We start from the raw sequence: 22,906 nt of genomic DNA on the forward strand, positions 1-22,906 counted from the left end.
AGAGAATTCTGAAAAAACATGGCCTTTTCTAAGTTATTGGTTTTTTTAATGGCTGGGACAAATGTGGCCTTTATAACCGCATGACTTTTACTTAAATTGGACTTCACAAGTGGACCCCATAAAATAATTCTTGAATAGGCTAATTTGCAAAGTTATAGCAAATTAATCTTCCATGGCTGGGTCAAAAGTAGTAATAAAAATGACTTATTAGAATCATTCTTTTTAGAAACCCTTTGGAAGCTTCAGTAGATCATAAACATGAGGTGATATTTTGCTCCAAACCAATGTTGTTGGAGATTGACACATAGAGGGGAAAAAATTACTGTAATTGTTCACATGAACTGCTTCTGCCCAATTATATGTCATGTCTAAAGAAGTTTAGCTTCTTTCAGATGCTGCAGTCACATCTCACATCTCACAGAGAATATAGAATACATTATACACTTTGTTTCTTGCACTTGATCATTAATTCATAAAACTCTACACAAGTTTCAAGTTGAACTCCAGAAAAAATATATATATATAAGAAAATTATATAACTCAAGTTCTGCTTCCGTGTTAGTCTTGTATTGCTTTTTGTTTCTACATTTTTTTTATGCCTAATCTCCTAGAATCTTCTTCAACCTCTTTTTCTTGGTTTGAGAGGGACGCTTCAGGATCCGCTTGGTCTGTGAATCCTTTTCTATTTGATTTCTATTTTCTAATTCAAGATTTTTTTTCATTTGATAATGTAATTTTTTTTTTCCAGTGATGCTTTTATGTTTATTAACATTTTCGTTTACATTAAAATAAATTTAAAAAAAAAAGTAATTTGATTGGTATGACCCATGGTTTAATCTTATATGTACTATAAAGTATCACAAATTCTAGGAAAAACCAAAGTTCTAGATTCAATATAGGATTGGTTCCAGGTTGGTTGTGGTTTCTGCAGGCTCCCCCCCACCCCTCTCTCTTTTCTAAAAATACAAGCTTTGCTGTTTGTGATACTCTTTTCTTTTCCTGCAATTATAGAACTGAAGAATAAATACCTACAGATTACGCTGAGAGGAAGGCAGCCTCCCTTGAATTGGAGATGCTTTTTCTGCTTACAACCCGAACTGCAGATTGGTATTTTTGCAACCACCTACTACTTTATACTAATTCCATAAATGTATGCTAATTGTGTCGAATTGCAATGTGTTTGATATAATATATATAAAAAGCTTGTATGGTTAAGTTGATATCATTACATGTACTGGTCCAACTTTGGTTTGTCACTTGATAAATTTCATAATTCTAGGAAAAGCATTGTCATCACTCCTATGTTTTTCTTTTACTTGATTGACAATTCATAGATCTGTTGGTTTTAATCTACTATGTTTATGGGAATATGGTTTTAAGGGAGGGGATTATTTCCTATTATTACTATAATCTGTTTAAGATGCTTCTTAGGGAGAGCTCTGATTATTGATTGTTACAACTCCATTCCTTAGCATAGAATTGTGCATTTGATAGCCCAGGAAAACACAATTGGAAGATGTCATTTTTACTGGCGTCCCAGCCTGCCATGCAGAAACAACTCTGTTTAGTGCTGAGGTAATTGTAATTACTTCCTAGTTAATGGTATGTTGAAAGGTTAAAATGCTTAATTTTGAAAAATGGATTTCCACCTTTTGTTTTACAGGTTTGTGAGGCATACGTGGTTTCTCTGAATGTTCATTTGAATCAATACCAGAGAAGAAGAGGAGAAAGATCAATCTATCACGTAAATCCACGTATTATATGAAAAAGCTTGTACCCGATACAAGTGGAATTACTGTTGATAGGGCAGTCATTTGAAGTTGCAATACCACAGTTTGGAAAATTATCTAATCTATATTAAGATCAGAAAGTATGTCCTAGATGTCTTTCACTTTGCTGCATCAGATTTTTGCAGTTCAGTTTTGTTAGATTAGTCTGCCATCTTGTTGAGGCTTACCAAAAATAGCTACTGGTATTGGATAATACCAGTGTATGGCTGCATTGGAGTTTTGGAGTCATGAGTGTTGTTGTATTTTGAGTAGTGCAAGATATCAGCTTGCTGATGCTTACTTCAAAGCTGGCAAATTTTTTAGATAATATATAGAAAAAGTTGGCTGCAACTGTCTTAATCAGTTATTGCATCCTTCTGAGATAGGATTACTTGCAAGTTGGTTTACTTTTGGATGGCACATAACTGTAAGATGCTTTGATGACACAAGAATAATGAATGATATGGTGATTCTTTCTAAGAATGTTTGCTTTATTGTTCATTTGGTAGAAGATTGGGTTGTTTTACTCTCTTGGTTGAAGTTTGCTGTGTCACTAGTACTATTAGGCTAAATTATGTATACATCTATGTAACAAAAAGGGTTTATATTGTAAGGGTTTAACTGTTCCAAAGTATAGTACGTTTGAATTGTGATTTTAAATCTTATGCATAAATAACTTCATGTTTGATGAACATCATTTGATGTGGAGCAAATGCTGGTAAATGAACCAAACTATTTATAAACATCTTAGTTAAACTTAGGAAAATATATCTTTATGTTCATTTGTTAGGCTTGACTATTAAACAAGTTAAGCTCAAATATTATATTATATTTGTGAACAAGCCATGAATATGAACTCAATTTAACTATATATAATATTATTATTTTTTATATGTAGACTTATCTAAAAATATATTTATATAGACTTAAGATTAAATTGTGTAAAGTTGTTGTATGGCATATGGCCACGAGCCCAGTGGGTCTTGGGCCTTGGCCCTAACACACTCCTAAGACACTCTCAAGCCCAAATCCAATGGTAAACCCATTTAACTGATCGCAAGTTATACAAGCCTGTGCTGAGCATGTTTGGTTGGTCGGGGGGATGTACTTACTCAGAATAGCCCGTGACCTCGCAGCTCGGTATTGCCTTGGGGAATATCACTGCCAAGCAGCTTTTTGGAGGCTGGAACCAATTCCAATGCAATCACCACTATTACCAAGAAAGCATATTCCTTGTCAGGAATAATCAGATCGGGTCCCATCCACACGAGTGAGACTGAAAAGTAATAATGAGCACCCCACCAACCTTGAGCTATAAATATGAGAAGAGAGTAGAGAGAAGGGATTGGTCATTTTGAGCAAAAATACAGAGAGAGATAGAGAGAGGATACTATAAGAAGAGAGGAGGAAATTTCAGGGAAAGGAGAGGTATAATAGGAAGGAGCTCAGTAGGGGCTGCCTGTGGTAGGAAACCCATTTATCCACTATAAAAATAAGTTGTGAGCCAAATCCTAGGCCCAGTCCATCAAGGGAATTTTGGGCACACACATTTGTAAATAGGTCTATATAATATCAAATTATTATTTATATGTTATTAATAATATAAACCTTCTATTTGTAATAAAAATTCATAAATTGGTTAAGGAGTAAAAAAATTTAGACATAGTTTTACCATGGACCCAAAGGCCCAATGGCAGAAAATCCCAAACCAAACCAAGAAACAGAAGGAAGAAATTAGAGGATAGAAGCAAATCAATAGGGCCATCCCCCTAAGGCCTAGGACATGAATAAGCGTGGCCCAAGCAAAGGCCCAAGGAGGAGGAATATCCATTGACCCACTACGGGATATGGGCAACGTGGAAGAATCAACCACGGTGATATGACCCTCTCCATGAAATAAGAACAGGCCTTGAATGGGCAAAAGGAGAAGGAATGAGGCATAAGGCCCAATAGGCAACCCGGCAAGAATTAATGGAAAACAATAAGGGAGAGACCAGGAAAGGCCCATTGGCAGCAAGACAAGGTGAGGCGAGCCCAGCAAACTCACACCATTCTCTATAAAGGGGCAAACGCAAATAAAAAGCGTAAAAAAAAAAAAAAAAGGACAAGAAAAAAATCAAATAACAGCAACAAAAACCGCGTGGAAAAGGAAAAAACAAGGCCTGAAGAGAAAAGAAGAAAATGCAATAGCCAAATCGCCACCTGTACCTAGTCAATGCTCGTGAGACCATTTTTTGGCAGACTTAGAGTCCGTTTGGATAGAACTTATTTTGCTGAAACTGAAAACTGAAAACACTGTAGCAAAATAATTTTAAAATGTGTGAATAGTACTGTGAGACCTATTTTTAATGAAAAAGTTGCTGAAAAATAAAATTTGTGGGACCCATGAACAGTGCATTTGTGCACTGTTCATAGCTGAAAATTCCACACTTGCGGCTGGGTTAAAAAAAAAAAAAAAAAAGGGAAAACGCGGACGTGGACGCAGAGAAGTCCTATCCAAACGCCCTCTTAGTATGTTTGGCATCAACTTCAGCTTTTACCTTCTAGTTATATATAGCTTTTTAAAACCCTACTTTTTCTCTTTTTTATCACTTTTTCAATTTTTTTAAGGTATAAGTATACTTTAGCACACTTTTAGCGAAAAGTTAGATAAGTTGTTCCCAAACGAACCCTTAGTAAGGTGGGAAACACCCTTTCACCAAACAACAGGAGCTATTGACCAACTTAAAATAGGTTTGTGCTCTACCATGGCATATTCCCCTGCCTCGTGGATGTAGTTGGAAGCCTTGGCAAACTGGCCTAGAGTGGGTATTGGCCTATTTGGTCTCTAATCATCTTCACAACAAATTTTGTATTCAGTGTGAATGTTTTCTAGGCCAACCCAGAAAATTAAGAACCCAAAGCCGAAGGATCCTTCAATTCAAGACACCAGCAGCATCATGCCACATCACCTATCCAAAAATGAAGGGTTACATATCATTAGGGCCGGTGGCCGAAGGCATCTTTGGTGATGAGCAAGGTACCTCAAAGTTGAGTTAAATATACTTCTGGTAACCATTTGCTCCATACCTGATATTTATTATTGAGCACCTAACCTTTTAAACAGATTATCGCTAGAATATCAGTTTTAGAAACACATGGCATCAGCTCCTCCAATGCAGAATTGCAGAGCAAGGTTTGTAAACCAAAGCATGAACAACTTAAACGTCAAACAAAGGAATAAGAAACAAAGCTGGTGTAGTAATCCCTTTGAATACAAAGAAAGAGGACACAAAAGACAACCGTCCAATCAATTAATTGTACAGGGAATGCAACTTAAACTTGCTATGATTTTACAAAAAGAGTACAACCATAACTCACATTTATTAAAATCACAGAATTCATTCGGGATGAGTGACTTTCAAAGGAAAATAGCATGCCCCATTGCCTTATGATAGAACCAACAGAGAAGATCGGTGAGAGAAATAAAATCAGTTTTCCTTAGTTTTTTGGGGATCCTCAGTTTTCGGGGGACCCTTCCACTTGAAGTTTTCTGCATATGTTTTCACCTGCAAGTAGAACGGAAAAAGGTTCTACATAGTTAGGGCTGATATGGATACTTTGAACAAGTAGATGAAATAGTATTCTAAGGATGGCTATGATCATGTTATGTTTCTTAGGTCATGCGTCAATACAAAAATACAAGACTAGCCACATGCTGACTAAAAACCATCTAAATCGTGAACTTACATGGCCACAATGAATCAATATTCCAGACAGTGGTGCTTAATAACCCAGAAACCTGACCTAGAGGGTCGCGGATGGGTTTGAACCAGTAGAAAGTCAGCTTGAGCCATGAGGGGTAGTTTTTTGAGGAAATTTAGTATTCAGGCAGGTGTCGAGTGTGAGAAAAACCCACCCAACAAACCCAACCCGTCCAAATTTAATACATATGATTTATTTTTTAAAATTGGCTGCTTCTTACTGCCTCCTTGGATTATATCATCAACTATTGGCCAATCACATTTTTCTCCCTTGATTATTCGAAAGAACTCTCTTTCTAAGTTTCACTGCCACCATAGATTATATTATCAACTATTGGCTCCTTCCACCAGCATTGCTGGAACGCATTTCAGCCACCTGAATCCATGTGGCTTCTCATTTAGTGTATCATCATCCTACTCAAAGTGAAGATGAGTGTATCATCCACAAAGAGAAGAGAAATGACTCACCTCTCAAATTTTTTGACAATTCAATAGTTGTTGAACCTTGGATGTCTCTATTGAAAACATCAAGAGGTGCCAACCAATTGAGCTACAAGGCTCTTGACAACTCTCCTCTCAAATTGTCAACAGAAACTTCAGATACCCACCTGACACTGCCCTTGTAATCATCCTACCCAAAGCTTCCATGACAATCACAAACAGCAATGGGAAAGTGGAATAGTGGATCCCCCTGCTGTGCTGGACACCTCTGCTACTAGCAAAAATACCAGTAGGTGTGCCATCCACCAAAATAAAGAATTTTACAGTAGAAATATAGAACTCCACCCACTTCATCCATCTTTCACCAAAACCACACCTTTGAACCACACACAGCAGAAAATCCCAATTTAAATGATCACAAGTCTTCTCCACATCCAATTTACATGGCACCCCTGGTCTGCTAGATTTTAGACAACTATTCAAACATTCATTCACTATCAAGACCAAATCAAGAATTTGTCACCCTTGGATGAAGGCATTCTACATATCAGACACTATCTCCTCTAATACCCCTTTCAATCGGTTTGCTAAAACCTTTGCCAAATATTTTTTGATGACATGGAACCTTACCAAGGTAAGGTCCTTTGGACCCACCGCTGGGGAGTAAACTAAGGATACATGACTCTGCTTGCCAAAACTGTGAATTAGGTAATCCAAGGAAACTCCTAGTGGGGATTTGAATCTAGGATGTCTAAAGCTTATCCCAAGCCTCCCACCATTAGGCACCTTCGCCAAAATTTTATATATACTACTCACAAGGCTAATTGGCCTAAAATCCTTTACTTCAATAGCACCCATTTTCTTTGGAATTAAAGTCACAAAGGTTAAGGTAGCATTCAAACTTTTTTCAAAAAGCACTTATCATAAAATTGAGAGAAGAACATTATAGTGTTATTACCACAAACTAGCAAGACTGGAAAAAGGCAATAGTAAACCCATCTAAACCCAATTCTTTTCTTTTAATTATTATAAGAAACACATAAACACCCAATGCATCTTGAACCCAAGACCTCAACCTAATCATTCCATTTTCAAAAAATAAAAAATCAAGCATGTTCCCTATTCCAAAAAGTGTTATCTCAATGTCAAATCTAACAACTATTGTTGAGTCCCCCAGTCCAACAATAACCCTAAAGATATAAATTCAGCTATTTGTAGGATCATAAAAATAGCTAAAACTGTCAAAAGGAAAGTGGAAGAATCTCAAACCTTCAACAATGGTGTGTGGCGTTTCTTAACCTGCAGATGAATTCAAGAACTGTTGTCAATAGGATAAATGGGAACAAAACTTGAGGTCAAAGAAAAAAATGTGCATTCATCAAAGAACTATCAATGGGAGTTTTCAACCAATAATTTAAACAATTTGAAAGCAAAGTAGCAACAGTGAAACTACAAGCATTTTAGGACACAGAAATTAAACTGAAAAATAAAAAAATTCAGAACATAATGACACAAAAATTTAAAGTTTTAAAAAAAGAAAGGGTAATAGAGCATAATGCCGTCAAATTTAAAGTTCCCAAACTGTAGAAAAGCATTATACAAGACATGCAGACAGCAGATACAAAGCTAACAACAACACAAAATTGAGACAAGGGAACAACAAAAGGCAGATTCACAACTCATATTTCATGTCCAACAACAGTCATACATTGACCAGAACCCTCACAAACTTAAAGATGTGAACTACTGAACTTGCTTGTGCTAAAACACAAACCTAAACAAGACAAAACAAGAAAAACTAATGTATAAGCATGTGCAATTGCAACAGTAGTTTAAAGCATACAAGAAAAAAATAGAATAATTTGGTTGTTTCATCAAAATGGTGAAATAGTTGGATTTGAGAGAATCTAATAGGGGGCTAAAACCCATTTCTGAAAATGGGAGGAGTTTCCCGACATTCTCCCAAACCTTGTGGGAGGATAGTGTAATTTACCTAAAATAAAAATTATAAAAAATATATATATATCCCTTGCAGTAGCAAATATTTAAAAAGGGAAATAACACATACCACATAATCCCAACCATGCCTTTCTGCAAATGACTTTGCAGCTTCTTCACTATCAAAACTCATTGCAGCATCACCAACATTGGCATATGGGTCCCCAGTGGATGTCCAGCCCATCAATGGATTTTCCCACCTACAAACATATTAGTAGGAACATTAATCACTCAATAAAGGCGATAAAAATAATTATTCCTAGCTAGGCATTACGAATCGAATTAGAACACATTCCTACCACCAAAAAAAAATTATTGAATTGAAAGAGGATTCAAATTTCTAGAAAAAAATGACAACCCTTTATACAGATAAAAAGAACATACTTCTGTGTTGACATAAAATTGATCTTCCACCTTCCAACGTTTCCCGATCCTTGCTGTGTCGCAGTTCTAGCAGGCGCGTAAATGACAACCTACAATTGAAGAAAAAAATTACTTTTGAAAGAAAACCTTAACCCATCAGTACTAAAACGCATTACCAATCCGCCTAAATATAAGCATTTCCAGCTCCCCTCAATTCCCGAAACACAAGCACGTAATATACCCAGCTCACAACTATCAAATTATCCACTCACACACACACACACACACACACAAAACCCAGCTCAATTTTCATGTTTGAAATTGAAAGGCCCCCAAGTCTACTTAGCAAAAATTCAATCTCAGCAAGAAAAACATATACCCAAATCCCAAGAAGTCAAATTTTCATTTCATATATTAAAAATGAAAAATTGAAAGAACATGATTCATTAGAAACTGGGTCAAAAAAGATGAATCAAATTGAAACCCAAGAAAAAAGAAAGGTGTACCCTGCGACGAAGGTGTTCATCGGGGATTCCGGAAACGACGCCGATCTCGCTAGGCTTTCTCTCGACCAGTGTGTCGGCGGAGAATGGTCTGGACCACTGGACTAGCGTGGTTCGGAGACCACGACCATGGCTCCAGATACTGCGTTGCAGAGAGTTCGCCATCAATCTATGCTATGAGTAGTTAGAGTACAGCACCGTGAGTGCCCACAGTTTTTAGCTTTCACATAAAATAAAAACTGGAACTGAAAGTAAAGTTTTAATAGCAATACTAGTATGTAAAACTGTGTGAGCATAACACTGTAGTATACTTAGGCTTATTTGCGGGTTTGCCCCTTTTTTATTTTTATACATGGAATATGCCCCTAGCCCTCATTTTCCTCATTTTTCAATAATAACACTTATTTTTTAGAATCACTTTTTCTAATAGATACCATGGGATTTTAATCAATAAATGTTTTTTTTTTATTATTATTAGATTAAAATACTATGTGATCTTGATGTAAATAGGAGTATTTGATTGGATGATTTTGCGATTCTTTATGAATTTATGAAAGAAACTTTTAATTCTTGAGAGTTTATAAATTCTTAGTTTTTTATTTTAGAATTTTATTTTAGATTATAATTCTAAAAAATATCTAAATTCTCGTGAAAATACAAGACCTCTAACTTAAAGGTTCAAGTGAAAAACATAAAGTCTTGCATAAATTTAATTGTGATATTACCAATGATATGGAATAGTAAATTTCAAAATATCACTCTAGGAAAAAAAATTATGACATTAGTTCATCTTTGAACAAATTATGTTTATGTTATTGCGGGGGGTAAAAGCTATTGAATAAACGTTTGGGTTTTGGGCCTGATCGGTTGGTACCAGTCTGTTTTGAGTAGGGCCTCTAGGTCCACAAGTCAACCCGCACTGTAGTAGTCCGAGGAGTTGTCCGAGGAGGAGTTTCCCCTCGGACAGGTCCAGCAATGACCTTGGAATTTGCTAAATGGATTAGAGGCAGAATTCTGGAAGAACTGATGGGTAAGAGGGTGATCCAAGCACCCTTTAGAAGCAAGGACATGCGAGAAATATCTAAGGAAAAAGCTACTACCACCACATTAAAGGCCCTGCATCTACCTCCCTGGCATCATTAATGGGGAAATGACCTCTGAACAGTAGAATTCAGTCTTCCTGCTATTATTTGAAGACTTCAAGAAGGTGGTGGATGGGACAAGTATCTAAGGGGAAGATTTGTATGACACGTGGATAAACCAGTGAAGAAGAAGAAGTTTATAAGGAGACGGGAGAGGAAAGAGAGGGGGATCTGCACTTTCTATTGAGAAAAATAGGAACTAAGAATTGTAAACTTTGGCACAGAAGGAGAATATTTATACTAAGCGTCCTCGACTTACGTCCGATGAGGTCTCTTTGTCATATTCGTTTATCATTTACACAGATTGTGGGACTCTAGTCTGTTAATCAAACTTCCAACATCCCGAACCTAGATTTCAAATTCATACTCTACAAATTTCATTCTATAAGGCTCATTAGGCCTGAGCCCAACTCTAGTTTTTGGGTCCGAGTACAATTGTGCACTTACAGTTATATCAATGTATAATAGTTTATCATTTATTTATTTTTAATTATTATCATACTATTAATTCTATATCTATTAAATGAATAAAATTGTTTTAAATAATTAAATTTTATACTTTATCGTGATTTTTAAAATTGGAATGATCAAATAACTGAAAAATTATCTGATTCTATGTTTTTACTAACAGTTTCTAATGTCGAATCATCAATTTTATGGTTTTTAGTAGAACCATTGAAGGTTTGATTTCTAATTGAACTAGCCAATCTGATATGGTTTTTAAAACCATGTCTCTTATATATTTTTTTACCTAAAGTATGTCATACTTCCAAAATTTATATATATCCTAGTAGTAATAATAATGTTAATTCAATACTAATTCTTATGACTTTAAAAAATTTAAGAAGTTAATTTTTTAGATTTAAAATGTCATACCCTAATTTGTTTGATATATGCAATGTTATAACAGGATTCAGATAATCTAAACTTTAGACATCTCAGTTCTGTCAAAACACTAAAAAGTATTAGCTCAACTACAAGGCTATTAGCTCATACCCTAATTGAGTCATCAATGTTTGTTTGGTATCATTTGATTTTTTGTTTTTTACTATTGCTGCATCTTTGTTGTGTATCCTAGCTCGTGGGGGGGAAATTAATATAAAAAAAATATTTGCTAGGGGTGCGAGTGCATATTATCGTATGCAACCAACATTGAATTTGATTTAGAAAACTTTAGAGTCAAATTCTTAATTTCAGAAAACATAGTGGTCGCAGGTTTCATAACTCACAATAAGAGCAATAGAAGCTGTTGTTGTATTTCTCGGACAAGATAAAAGAAAAAAGATCAAAATTTTCACACTCTTAGAATTATACCTGCAGGTCTCACTCGCATGTTTTCGTCAATTGTTCTAAACAAAATTTAGCATAAACCAAACTGATTACCACGTTAACCATCTCTCATCTCTGCCGCAATTCCTTTGATCCGGTACACCTCTGCCTCCAAATCTTCTTCTCTATGTTTTTTTTTTTTTTTTTAATATATATATATATATTTTTTAATAATCTTTTTTTCTTGTCAGTCTGTTCTTACCAAAAACTTCGGAGTTAGAATTGAATAACATTGTCTCTGAATCTTTTCCGTTTCATTCTCTTTTACAAAAGTTTTTGTTTTGTTTTGTTTGGTTTGGTTTGGTTTGTTTTTAACGTTAATCAAATTATGCTTATATTGTTTTTCATCAGATTTAGCTCATTAGCAAATGGATGGATTTTTTTGCTTTCTCATGTTTTCATTCATATGCAGTAGGATCTAGCATTGCGTCCTAAGTATGAGTTTTGCCTGGGAGCTGGGTTTGGAACAAAATCTTTTATCATCTTTGAGAATAATTGAAGTTATATTTGTGGTTGAAATTTTATTTTATTTTATATTTTTATCTGCATCCAGATTGAATTTATGTTTGCCACCTATAATTCCACGCTAAAAAGTGGTACATAATTTTTATTTGTACATGGCTGTGAGTATGGGTAGCTTGTGTGAAGATGTGAAGTTTAATTGTGGTTTTGCTTGATTAATAGTTAAGTCACTCCTAACTACTAAGGTATCAGATCGAGGTCTATAATGCTTGATTACATTGTTGTAAATTGGTTTTTTTTTTTTTTCCCGCATTACATTGACACTTTGACACATTGCTGGCAATACAAATACAATCTTGTGCTTCTATAAAATTTTCGTCATACTGATGATATTGGTATCCTACCAGAATGTATATTATCATTCTGTTTTTTCATTTTGGTGATAGTGGTCCTTGAAGGTTTACATGTACATTCCAAAACTGCATGTTTTGTTCAAGATTTCTTTGTTGGTTATCTTTGCTGCAGTATGTATGTGTTTAATTTCTATCCGATGTCTGATTATCTGTATACGGATGGATGCCCTGATATGCAACAGCATTGATTGTACAGATTTTGTTCAAAGAGCTCTGGACACCCACGTCAGCAAAAAAAAGATGGGTGCTCCTAAGCAAAAGTGGACAGCAGAAGAAGAAGCAGCCCTTAAAGCTGGAGTCTTAAAACATGGGGCAGGCAAATGGCGCACAATACTTACTGACCCAGAGTTCAGTGGCATCTTACATCTACGTTCAAATGTGGATCTCAAGGTATCTATTTTATACTTTCAGCTGGAACTGTCGACCATTACTGTAGAAAGTGTAATTACTCATTCAGCTTTGAAGATCTAGAATTTGATCTTATGGATAGTGCGTCTGTTTATCACATTTGGGAAACTATAATCTCTGTGCTTAACTCGCTTGTCAATTTCAAATGATGTGTGGTGGTGTATTAATTTGAGTATTATATGTGATGGACAGGATAAATGGAGAAATATAAATGTGACGGCAATATGGGGGTCCCGGCAGAAGGCCAAACTTGCACTTAAAAGAGATCTACCTACCCCTAAACTTGATGATAACCCTATTTCTCTAAGCATTGTTCCTCAGAGTGATGCAGAAATTGTTGATGCTAAGCCTCTTGTGCTTTCAAGAGGAACATTGCAGACTGCTGATTCAAAGGAACCATTTGCAAGGTTACATCTCTTGCAATTTTGTCATCTATAAAATGTAGATACTTCTAATGACGACATGTACTTAAAGTAGTTTTCATTCTTAACTTATCTGATCTAGATTTCATATAGTAGTTAATCCATTCTGAAACTTATTATGTTGCTATAATTTAGAAGAATCTATTAAATTCTAGTATTACTTTTCTTTTAAGAAATTATGGGAAAGAGTTTATCAGATAATTAAAATTTATGCAATCCGTATATTTATGGCATGGGGTCTTACTAAAGTGTAGCCAAGTAGTGGTGGAATATTGTATTTCAATAATACTTCCATTTAGTGGGAATGAATAATTGGAGAGTACATCTGTTCCATGAAAGAATAATCACAATAGCCTGCAAGATCTCTTAGATGGGATGTTTTTGTTGTTCTAGTATGGTATTAAAATATGCATAAACTTTGATGATCAAGGAAAACTCTAACTTTTCTTCTACTCCTACATTTTAGTTCGCACAAAATTTTTGGCCATTCATTATATTACTGAATTACAATGTAAATTTAATTTCACAAATGAAAGAAGTCACTGGAACACCATTGTTAATTCCTTTTTAAATTCTAAAGTATCATCTTTTATAAATATTTATTTAAGTTTCTAATGGTTGTACCACTGGGAAAAAACAGCTCAATTTTTCTAATAGACTTTTCTTTTTCTTTTTTCTTTTTCATTTCACTTCATTCTGTGAGAGTCTTCTATAAACTATGTGCTAAAATTGCTTGACTCACCTCATCTAAGTTGCACATATTGTACCATGCTTGGAAAATTTACTCAAAGTGAAGACATGTCTCTTGGTTGATAAATCTCTTTAGGCTATTTTTGTGGCTTCAATATTTGTAAATGGCACATCAGTCATGATCAATGTTACAATATATAACAGCTAAAAGATGGTGGTTTTATAACTTACAAACCTACTGTCCACATTTTTTTTTCGGGGGGGGGGGGGGGTGGTGGGGGATCCTCCAAAGATGAGTGGGGGTCTCCAGGTGTCATAGGCCATAAAAAACTTGTAATGGGAGCCAGGTTGTCCTATTTTTCTTAACATTGTTATTTATTTCTTCTGTTGGAACCTCCTTTGCATGGTTGTAGGTTGGATAAGCTTATATTAGAGGCTATTACCAATCTGAAGGAGCCAAGGGGTTCTGACAGGGCTGCAATTGCTTTGTACATAGAGGTAATCTCACTTGTGTATCTTTAAGCTATGACTTCGTAAACCTATCATGCTTGCAGAAACTAATACTAAGTGGTCAAACTTCAGAACATCTAGTGCTTGTAATGCTTTTAAGTTGTAAAGACCTTCTATTCCAATTCTTTCTTGAGCAAGTTTCCTTTTCTACCTTCTCTTAGTTTCTAATAAATTGGTGTTCGTACAGATACAAGGTTATTTCAAATGTATTCCTTTTAATCATGATTCTTTTAACAGTACAGAAACACTATTGTGATTTCTGCAGCTCTTTTTGCAGTAACACTTTTTTTTTTTTTTTTTTACAAGTAGCAATTTAATCGTTTCTTCAATTACATTAATCAACGACTGATGTGGATTTTGTTCTTAGATCCAAGACTGCAGTGCTATTGAGTATTTTTCTGTCAAACACAATTCACAACTAGTGGGTATCCAGCAGCCTTTGATAATATAACTATTATTATTATCTGGCTGCTTGTAAATTATCTGCCACTAGGCCCACCACTAAAACTCTCATAAAATTTTGTGTAATATTTTCTCAGTTTTGAAAAAAATGCATCAGAGAATCTCTCCCAACTTAAGATGTACTAGTGCATGTTCAGTTCAGGATTTTTAGAAACATAGGCAATGCTTGTGCTTGATTCTAAACATCATTCGTTTTCTTTTTTTTATTTTTTCTTTTTTTTTTGTAGGAGCGGTACTGGGCACCACCAAACCTCAAAAAACTATTGTCAACAAAGTTAAAGCATATGTCAGCAAATGGAAGATTAATTAAGGTACTCAATCAATCAAAATATTGGTGTAGAGAGGGAAAGACATTAACATTTTTCTGTGGAAATTAACAAGTCAATGAAGCTATTTGACTGAAAAATTGTTCCTGCATTCCTGACAACTGTTTGGCACATATCCTATTTCAAGGTCATATAAAAATATATCTAATATGACAAAAACTTGTGCTTGATAATACATTTTAATAGTAGAAAGGATTATGTTGTCCTATTGGTTGTCAGTTGATGACATGAAATTAGAATTTGTGATGTGCATATGTAGGTATGTTTGTGGTGGGAGTTAAATACTATTTGAGCAATAAGTTTGTAAGGCATGGACATATGGTTTTTCAGGAAAATAATGGTATCATCATGACTCAAAATTGGATACTTTTTATGGTGGTTGCATTGACAGATAAAACATAAGTACAGGATTGCATCAAGTTCAACATTTTCTGAAAAAAGAAGAAGCTCTTCCTTGTTAGTCGTGGAGGATAGGCAGAAGGATTCTTCAAGAGCAGAAAAGAGAGAGATCAACATTCTTACTAAAACCCAAGTTGACGCAGAGCTGTCAAAGATGAAGGGCATGACTGCACAAGAGGCTGCTGCAGCTGCTGCACAAGCAGTTGCAGAAGCAGAAGCTGCTATTGCTGAGGCTGAAAAGGCTGCAAGGGAGGCAGAGGCCGCAGAAGCTGAAGCAGAAGCAGCACAAGTTTTTGCCAAAGCAGCAATGAAGGCATTGAAATGTGGAACACTTCGTGCTTGGTAAAGTTTTCTTTTATGTTTTACCTTTCAACTATTCCAGCATCCTGAGTATAGAGATTATATGGTTAGGAATCTAGGATGGGGCATCACATTCCGTCAAAAAGCTAAGCTTGGAAAAGTATGTAATTTTTTTCCTCTTTATATAACTTGGGACTTCCTCTTTAGTTAAGTTCTCAGAGCTTGGCTGGATGTCTTTATTATTTCTTTACATCACAAAAAATACTTATCTAATCCTTTGCATATGCAATGTTCCACTGATCTCATAGTGACATTTTATTCCACTTTTTCCAAGGGGAGATGCCACCAACATTCTTTTGTTTGTTAATAAACCGATGCCCATCCGATCCATACTTTTCAAACCTGTACTCGTTTCTTTCTTTTTTTGTGTGTGTTTGTTTTTTAAATCACACTATTTTGTCCACTACTGCGTGAAATTTTTGCATATTCCCATGTGAATCATCCAGAAATCCAGGATTTGTGACTTTGGATGTAATGCCATGGTGGAAAGGTTCTTGTCAACCTAATAGAAGATTTATATTTGGCAAACCTGTCTAGTGCTGCAATATTCATAACCTGAATATAATTTTAATCCTGTTAGTGTCCTTTATAGTTCTTAATCCTAGTTGTATCTTTGCTAATTTTGCAGATGATGTGAACTTCACATTTGGGTATCCAGTTCTTCAAAGGTGAATCGTGCATTGGGCTTTAGGATCATACTGGTGCAGCTCTGAATTCTGCCAATATGTCTATAACTGTATATATGGCTTAGATTTGTAAATTTGATAAATTGAATATTGATATTTGAGTTGTGTTTGCTTTTTTGGGATCATTTCGCTAGGAGCTATAGATTTTCCTACTTCTAGAACTAAAGGATGAAGAGTAATTCTACTAAAAGAAATAGATATAGGGGCTTCGGGTGCCAAGATACATATGTAATTCACATGTCATGGGACCGTAATTTGAGCCACTGGAAGAGTAAATGAAAATATGAACTTTCTTAAGATTTGTGTTTCAGAAGCTGTGTTCATGGCTCACTAAAAACAAGCCTGCGTTTATTAACTACTGTGCTTGGCACAATAACATTTATGTTTTCTTTTCACTGACTCCAATTAATGTGGCATTAGCGCATGTGCATTTGCGTTTCCTTCTCATGAATTTTGAGCATTGCATGAAGATAATATATATAAAAGTTGGGTCTCAAAAGGCTAGAAGCTATGGTTGTATCAAGTGGTTATCTTGATACAACTAATTCTCAAAGAAGAAGAAGAAGAAGAAGAAGAGGAGGAGGAAAAAAGTGGCTATCGTGATTCTTTAAAAAATAAAAGATAAAATTTTAGGCTATCTTTTCTTTTTACGCCAAGTGATTACACTCTTTGTACCAAGTGGTCTTTTTATTAAAATTTTAGGTAAATTGTATAGTTCCCTATAATTTGGGTGTTTTTAAATTATATCCTAAATTGAAAAAGCTTCAATTAAAATCATGTACTTTTTGAATAGTTTCAATTTGCATCTTCAATGATTCACTATTAACTAAAAGTAGCAGAAATTTACATAAGTTTTGGCTAAAACCTAGCTATCTAAAGATTATAAATACAAAACATCCTTCTATGTGATATTATAAGACGTGTGTACACTACAAAAGAATTGTGCAATTATATAATAATAACTAATTTGTTTATTATCACCAAAACATTCACAATAAAATTACATATTATATGCATGTTTAAATTAAATCAAATACTATATAGTAAAAGCATTTCACATGTGATTATGTGCATAAGAGATGAATGGTGACTTTATTTTATTGAAATAAAATGAGATCATAACCCGTTAAAGTTATTCTTGTTCGAGGAAAAATATGTATTAAAAATATTATGAATTGACAAAGTACTATCTAAAAAAATCATATTCTGTTAGAAAATTATAAATTTTTTAGAAATGTGTCTTTCCAAATAAAGAGCCATGATCTTTCCACTAAAACCCTTCATTGTCTATAAGTTAAGGACATGAAAATGAATACCAGTTCAATTTATCTCAGCATTCTAGTTAAATATACAATATTTTAAGAGAAATCTAAACAAGAAAATTCAACATTGTTGTGAAATGTGCCTTTCCAAATAAAGAGCCGTGATCTTTCCACTAAAACCCTTCATTGTCTATAAGTTAAGGACATGAAAATGAATACCAGTTCAATTTATCTCATCATTCTAGTTAAATACACAATTTCTTAAGAGAAATCTAAACAAGAAAATTCAACATTGTTGTCAACAATTTGATAACTTTGTTCTATCGTGGAGGTGAATTGTTTTGTAGGCCAAAAACAAACCGTTTTGACTAGGGGCAATAATCACTTTAAAAGTAATGTTCCAAACATATCTCCTATCCTCAACACCCCTCCCCCCCCCCCCCCCTTCTCTCTCTCTCTCTCAAAGACAAAAGATAATAGTAAGAGAGAATGAGGGGAGAGTGACAATTTCCATTTTTTTTGTGTGCCAACGATAAATGGTTGAACTCCATACTCCAAGTCTCCTCTTGTTTATTATCACCAAAAAATTCACAATAAAATTACATATTATATGCATGTTTAAGTTAAATCAAATACTATATAATAAAAGCATTTCACATGTGATTATGTGTTCAAGAGATGAATGGTGACTTTATTATATTGAAATAAAATAAGATCATAACCCGTTAAAGTTATTTTTGCTAGAGAAAATAATATGTTTTAAAAATATTTTGAATTGACAAAGTACAATCTAAAAAAAAAAAAAAATCATATTTGTAAGGACTCGAAACCAGCCAAGCCTAATAAGAATAGGGTGTTTGAATATAATGGCTCAATACAATTAATTTGTTAAAGGAAGGGTTTGCAGGGTGAACCTTGGTTTGCTTGTATAGTTTAGCTACTAAATTAATGAAGGAAAAACATCAAGTGATTCTTAAATAAAGGCCGAATTTGGGATTAATACTTCCTCGGGTAAGGCCAAGGAGGAATTGTTCATATAATATTCAATCTCAGTTACAAGATAATGTTGCACAAAGTATGTTTTTCTTTTCTCTTTTTTCTCCTCCATTCTGGAGAGGTTTCATTTCTTTATATAACTAACTAAATTGCATCATATCCCTCCACTTGTACAGTCACGGACCTTCCTCTAGATGCTTGTCCCATCAAGGTTTTGCTAGAGGTGATAGAATGTGCTGCAAGCTGTGAAGATACTGTTCAGGAGTCATTCCTCCATCAGTGTGGCCAATTGAACTCGTACAGTGCATTGGATGCAGAGGTGATGATTACTTTATCTGGATGTGTTCCTTTTTTTTTTTTGCTTGCATGTCTCTACTGTTTTCTTCTGCATTCTGTTTTCTAGTACAAATGGCCTACCTTACGCCTCCCAAGGAGCGCTCGCTCCTCGGCTTGACCCTCAGGAGGTCGGCCTCTTTGTACCTTATTCTTGGGTTCTCATTTACGTGTTGGTTTAGGACTAATGTGGGGATGAGCTCTTTTACCTCCTCGGACTGGGCCCACGGGCTATATTCTGTACTCGGATCTTACCCCTCCCACAGTATTCTTTTAGAAAATTATAGATTTTTTAGAAATATGTCTTTTCAAATTAAGAGAGAAGAAAATTATATATTTTTTTAGAAAGCCTTTTCAAATTAAGGGCCGTGATCTTTCCACTAAAACTCTTCATTATTAATAATTAAGAGTCGTGATTTTTCCACTAAAACTCTTCATTGTCTATAAGTTAAGGACATTTCTTAAGAGAACTCTAAACAAGAAAATTCAAAATTGTTGTCAACAATTTGATAACTTTGCTCTGTCGTGGAGGTGAATTGTTTTGTAGGCCAACGACAAACCATTTTGACTGGGAGCAATAATCACTTTAAAAGTAATGTTCCAAACATGTCTCCTATCCTCAACACCCCCCCCCCCCCTCCCTCTCTCTCTTCCCTCAAAGACAAAAGACAATTGTAAGAGAGAATGAGGGGTGAGTGACGATTTCCATTTTTTTGTTGTGCCAATGATAAATTGTTGAACTCCATACTCCAAGTCTCCAATCCAACCACTACATTTCAAGTATTTTCCATTTTGTTTATTTCATTATTAGAATAAATTTTACAAATTTAGAAATGTACATGTAAGTGCACAATTCGTACCCGGTCCAACCACTAGATGAACCGAGGCCCAAAGAGCCTTATACAATAAAATTTGTAGAGCGTGGGCTTGAAACCTAGGTTCATGGATATTGGATAACAAACAAACAGGCTAGATTACTGCAACTACGCAATTAGAATATAAGAGTAACAGAAATTCTCCTCGGACACAAGCCGAGGATAATTGGGATTGCTTTTCTCTCTTTTTAATGAAGTATATTAATCAAGAAGCAGAAAAAGTCCCCCCCTCTTTCCTACTTCTTTTCATTTTATATCACTCCTTCTTCTTCTCTTTATCTTCCACGTGTAGCACAAATTATCAATTGGGATACTTATCACATCCACCGCCCTCTTCTAGTCTTCAAATAATAGTTGAAAGGCTGAATCTTACTATTCAGAGGTCATTTTTCAATTAATGCGGCCAGAGAGGTAGGTACAGGGTTTTTAATGCGGTGGTAGCAGCTTTTTTCGTTAATATTTCTCATACGTTACTTCTCTCCACAACTATATGGAACACATCTTTACCCACCAGACCTTCCAGAATTCTCTCCCAATGCATGATGACACGTCATACGGTCTTTAGCTAACTTGGCCGAGGAGACGCCTCTCCTCGGGTGACCTCACCAATCTATCTAGCACGAGTCGACTTATGGGCTTCGAAGGCTCTGCTCGGACAGGCTTGTACCACCAAATTAGGCCCAAAGCCCAAATGCATATTTTAATCATTTCACCCCATAGTACATATTGTCACATCATTTATAATTTACGCTAGGAAAAAAAAAAAACATGAAATAGACAATATTTACAAAGATTTGAAGGGAGAAAATCATAGTCCAGAATTTCTTTGCCACATTGGAAGTTTGGACATTTAAGGTTTTTTTTTTTTTTTTTTTGAGAAGGACATTTAGTTTATAGCCTTTTATTTAATCTTTTATTTGCATAGCCTTTTATTTTCTCACTCTTCTCCTTGTTGATCAGAGTATAATACAAAAACATGTACAGTAAATGAAAACTGTTGAGAATAATACAAGGAGTAACCAAGAAAGAACAAAATTAACAGAACAAACAAATAGAAAATTTGAAAGTATAAAATTGTTATCCTTAGACTATATTTGACCCCATATTGTTGTTGCAAAAAGATTGTCACAAATTTGTCCATAGAATACCCACAAAATTTCTTTTATTTCTTAGAAACTATTTGAGAGAAAAAAAAAAAAAAAATAATTATGAAGTGAACATGAACTACTATTTATAACCACAGGGTTATTCCCTTCAATTGGCACCCATGGAGAGTCACAACATTTCATAAATCGTCTACAAAGTATAAAAACTTTTTTTTTTTTTTTGCTTGGTAAGTGCGGGGGATTGAACCCGCGAGCAACAGGGCACTACAAAAAAAAAGTTCAGGTAAGTTACCAAAAAATTCTACAGAAAACTGTTATTCACATTTTTCGATCAATTGAGAGGAATCGAATAAGAATAGAAATCTTCTCAAAAAAAAAAAGAATAAGAATAGAAATCAAGAGTCTTTCGATTGAACGAACAAGATCCGAAAAGGAATTGAGAGAGGCAGAAAGTCTACTCGATCCATTGAAAGACCTGAACCTTAATTTTCACTTAATCAATTTGGATGATCATCCAAATGATATACTCTTCAAACTTATATATCATTATTACAACCAAATCCTTATATATACCAATACATTCTTCAGCCAAAAAAAAAAAACCACTACATTCAACAAAAGCAAGTTCCAAAATGGTCCTACTAAATACAAAATATGCTTCCAAAAAATAAAATCTTAACTAGGAAAAAGATTATACAATGGAAGAATAAGCCTAAATCAGATTATAATATCTGCAATTCTGCAGTACTAAGAATACAGTTTCAGACTCCTATAAAAAAAAATACAGTTTCAGACAACAAGAACACAAATTTGAACAGAAACTTCTCTCATTAGTAAAACTGGGATCACAAACTCACCCAGATTCGGCTTTCAAGCCCCCTCAGTAACATAAACCCCCACTTTTAAAAACAAAAAAAACCCCATAATTTCTCATTTCTCATCAATCTAAGAACAACCATTATTCTACATTTAAACATAAAAACAAAAACAAAAATCAAACTTTATTCCAATACCACAGTGGCACCCAAGTCCTTGAGCTTAGCGAGAATGGGATCAGCCTCTTCTTTGGTGAGACCTTTCTTCAACACCACAGGGACTTTCTCGACCAATTCCTTGGCCTCCTTCAACCCCAAATCCGTGAAAGTTCTCACCTCCTTTATGATTTTGATCTTCGCCGCCGCGTCGTACTTCTCCAGCTTCAAATCGAACGCGCTCTTCTCCGCGGCTTTGGCCTCCACGCCCGACCCGGCTCCGGATCCGGAAGCTGAGGATGGGCCGAGCCCGGACACTGCTGGGCCGTACTTGTTGAGGCCCATCTTGTGCCTCCAGAGGACGGAGTAGTCGTAGCGTTCGAGCTTGGTGAGGTCTCGGATCTCGTCGGCGATTCGCTCGAGCTTCTGGGTGCGAGTCTCGGCGGCCGTGCAGAGAGTCCGAGCGAGTGGTTTGCCAGTGAGAGTGAAGAGACTGGTTAGGGACTTGGTGGGGATTCTCATGGTTATGGAGAACTTTTTTTTGTTTTTAATAAGAATAGGGTTTCTCGAAGGGGTTTAAGATTAAAGAGGTTGTTGTTGATTCTGTGTGTTCTTGTTCATTCAGCTCTAAACTAAATACATGCACTGTGGACAAATGAAACGAGAATTGGGGTTTTGGGGCTGTGGTGTGGATGAGAATTCGAGAAAGATGAGGGCAACTTAGGAATTTCATTTACAAGTCAACAAAACTTGCCCAAACGATGTCGTTTTTTTTTTTCTTTTCTTTTTTTTTTCTAAATAATAATTTCGGCAAGTAATCTTATTCAACTTTTTTTTTTGGGAAGGTTATTCAACTTAATTAAAAATAGAAACTATAAAAGGTATCGTTATCTTTTTTTAAAAGTAATTATTAGTACTTATTTGGAAGAGTTTATTG

General features: G+C 35.1%; 3 protein-coding genes across 5 annotated transcripts; 1 reads left to right on the forward strand and 2 right to left on the reverse strand.

Moving 5' to 3' along the window:
• Positions 1-4,945: 4,945 nt before the first annotated feature.
• Positions 4,946-9,065, reverse strand: LOC142624473 (NADH dehydrogenase [ubiquinone] iron-sulfur protein 4, mitochondrial). Its single transcript, XM_075798045.1, has 5 exons — positions 8,821-9,065; positions 8,336-8,424; positions 8,022-8,151; positions 7,223-7,252; positions 4,946-5,317 (listed from the first exon to the last, which is right to left on the reverse strand). The coding sequence occupies exons 1-5, from the start codon at positions 8,980-8,982 to the stop codon at positions 5,240-5,242; spliced, it is 489 nt and encodes a 162-aa protein (XP_075654160.1). The 5' UTR covers positions 8,983-9,065; the 3' UTR covers positions 4,946-5,239.
• A 2,160-nt stretch (positions 9,066-11,225) lies between these two features.
• On the forward strand, positions 11,226-16,723 carry LOC142623578 (telomere repeat-binding factor 2). Of its 3 annotated transcripts, none has more exons than XM_075797019.1 (7): positions 11,226-11,385; positions 12,339-12,553; positions 12,764-12,978; positions 14,097-14,181; positions 14,883-14,966; positions 15,373-15,722; positions 16,369-16,723. In XM_075797019.1, coding segments are annotated over exons 2-7 (885 nt in total). In that variant the 5' UTR covers positions 11,226-11,385; positions 12,339-12,403; the 3' UTR covers positions 16,370-16,723. The 3 variants fall into 3 exon arrangements, with proteins under 3 accessions (XP_075653134.1, XP_075653133.1, XP_075653135.1); XM_075797018.1 differs by having other exon boundaries at positions 12,360-12,553; XM_075797020.1 differs by lacking the exon at positions 14,883-14,966 and having other exon boundaries at positions 12,360-12,553.
• Positions 16,724-21,697: 4,974 nt separating this feature from the next.
• Positions 21,698-22,652, reverse strand: LOC142623996 (uncharacterized). Its single transcript, XM_075797488.1, has one exon. It carries the CDS (start codon positions 22,489-22,491, stop codon positions 22,000-22,002), a length of 492 nt encoding a protein of 163 aa, XP_075653603.1. The 5' UTR covers positions 22,492-22,652; the 3' UTR covers positions 21,698-21,999.
• Positions 22,653-22,906: the final 254 nt, after the last annotated feature.

The sequence above is a fragment of the Castanea sativa genome, chromosome 2 (assembly GCF_040712315.1).
Source record: "Castanea sativa cultivar Marrone di Chiusa Pesio chromosome 2, ASM4071231v1".
Lineage (NCBI taxonomy): Eukaryota > Viridiplantae > Streptophyta > Magnoliopsida > Fagales > Fagaceae > Castanea > Castanea sativa.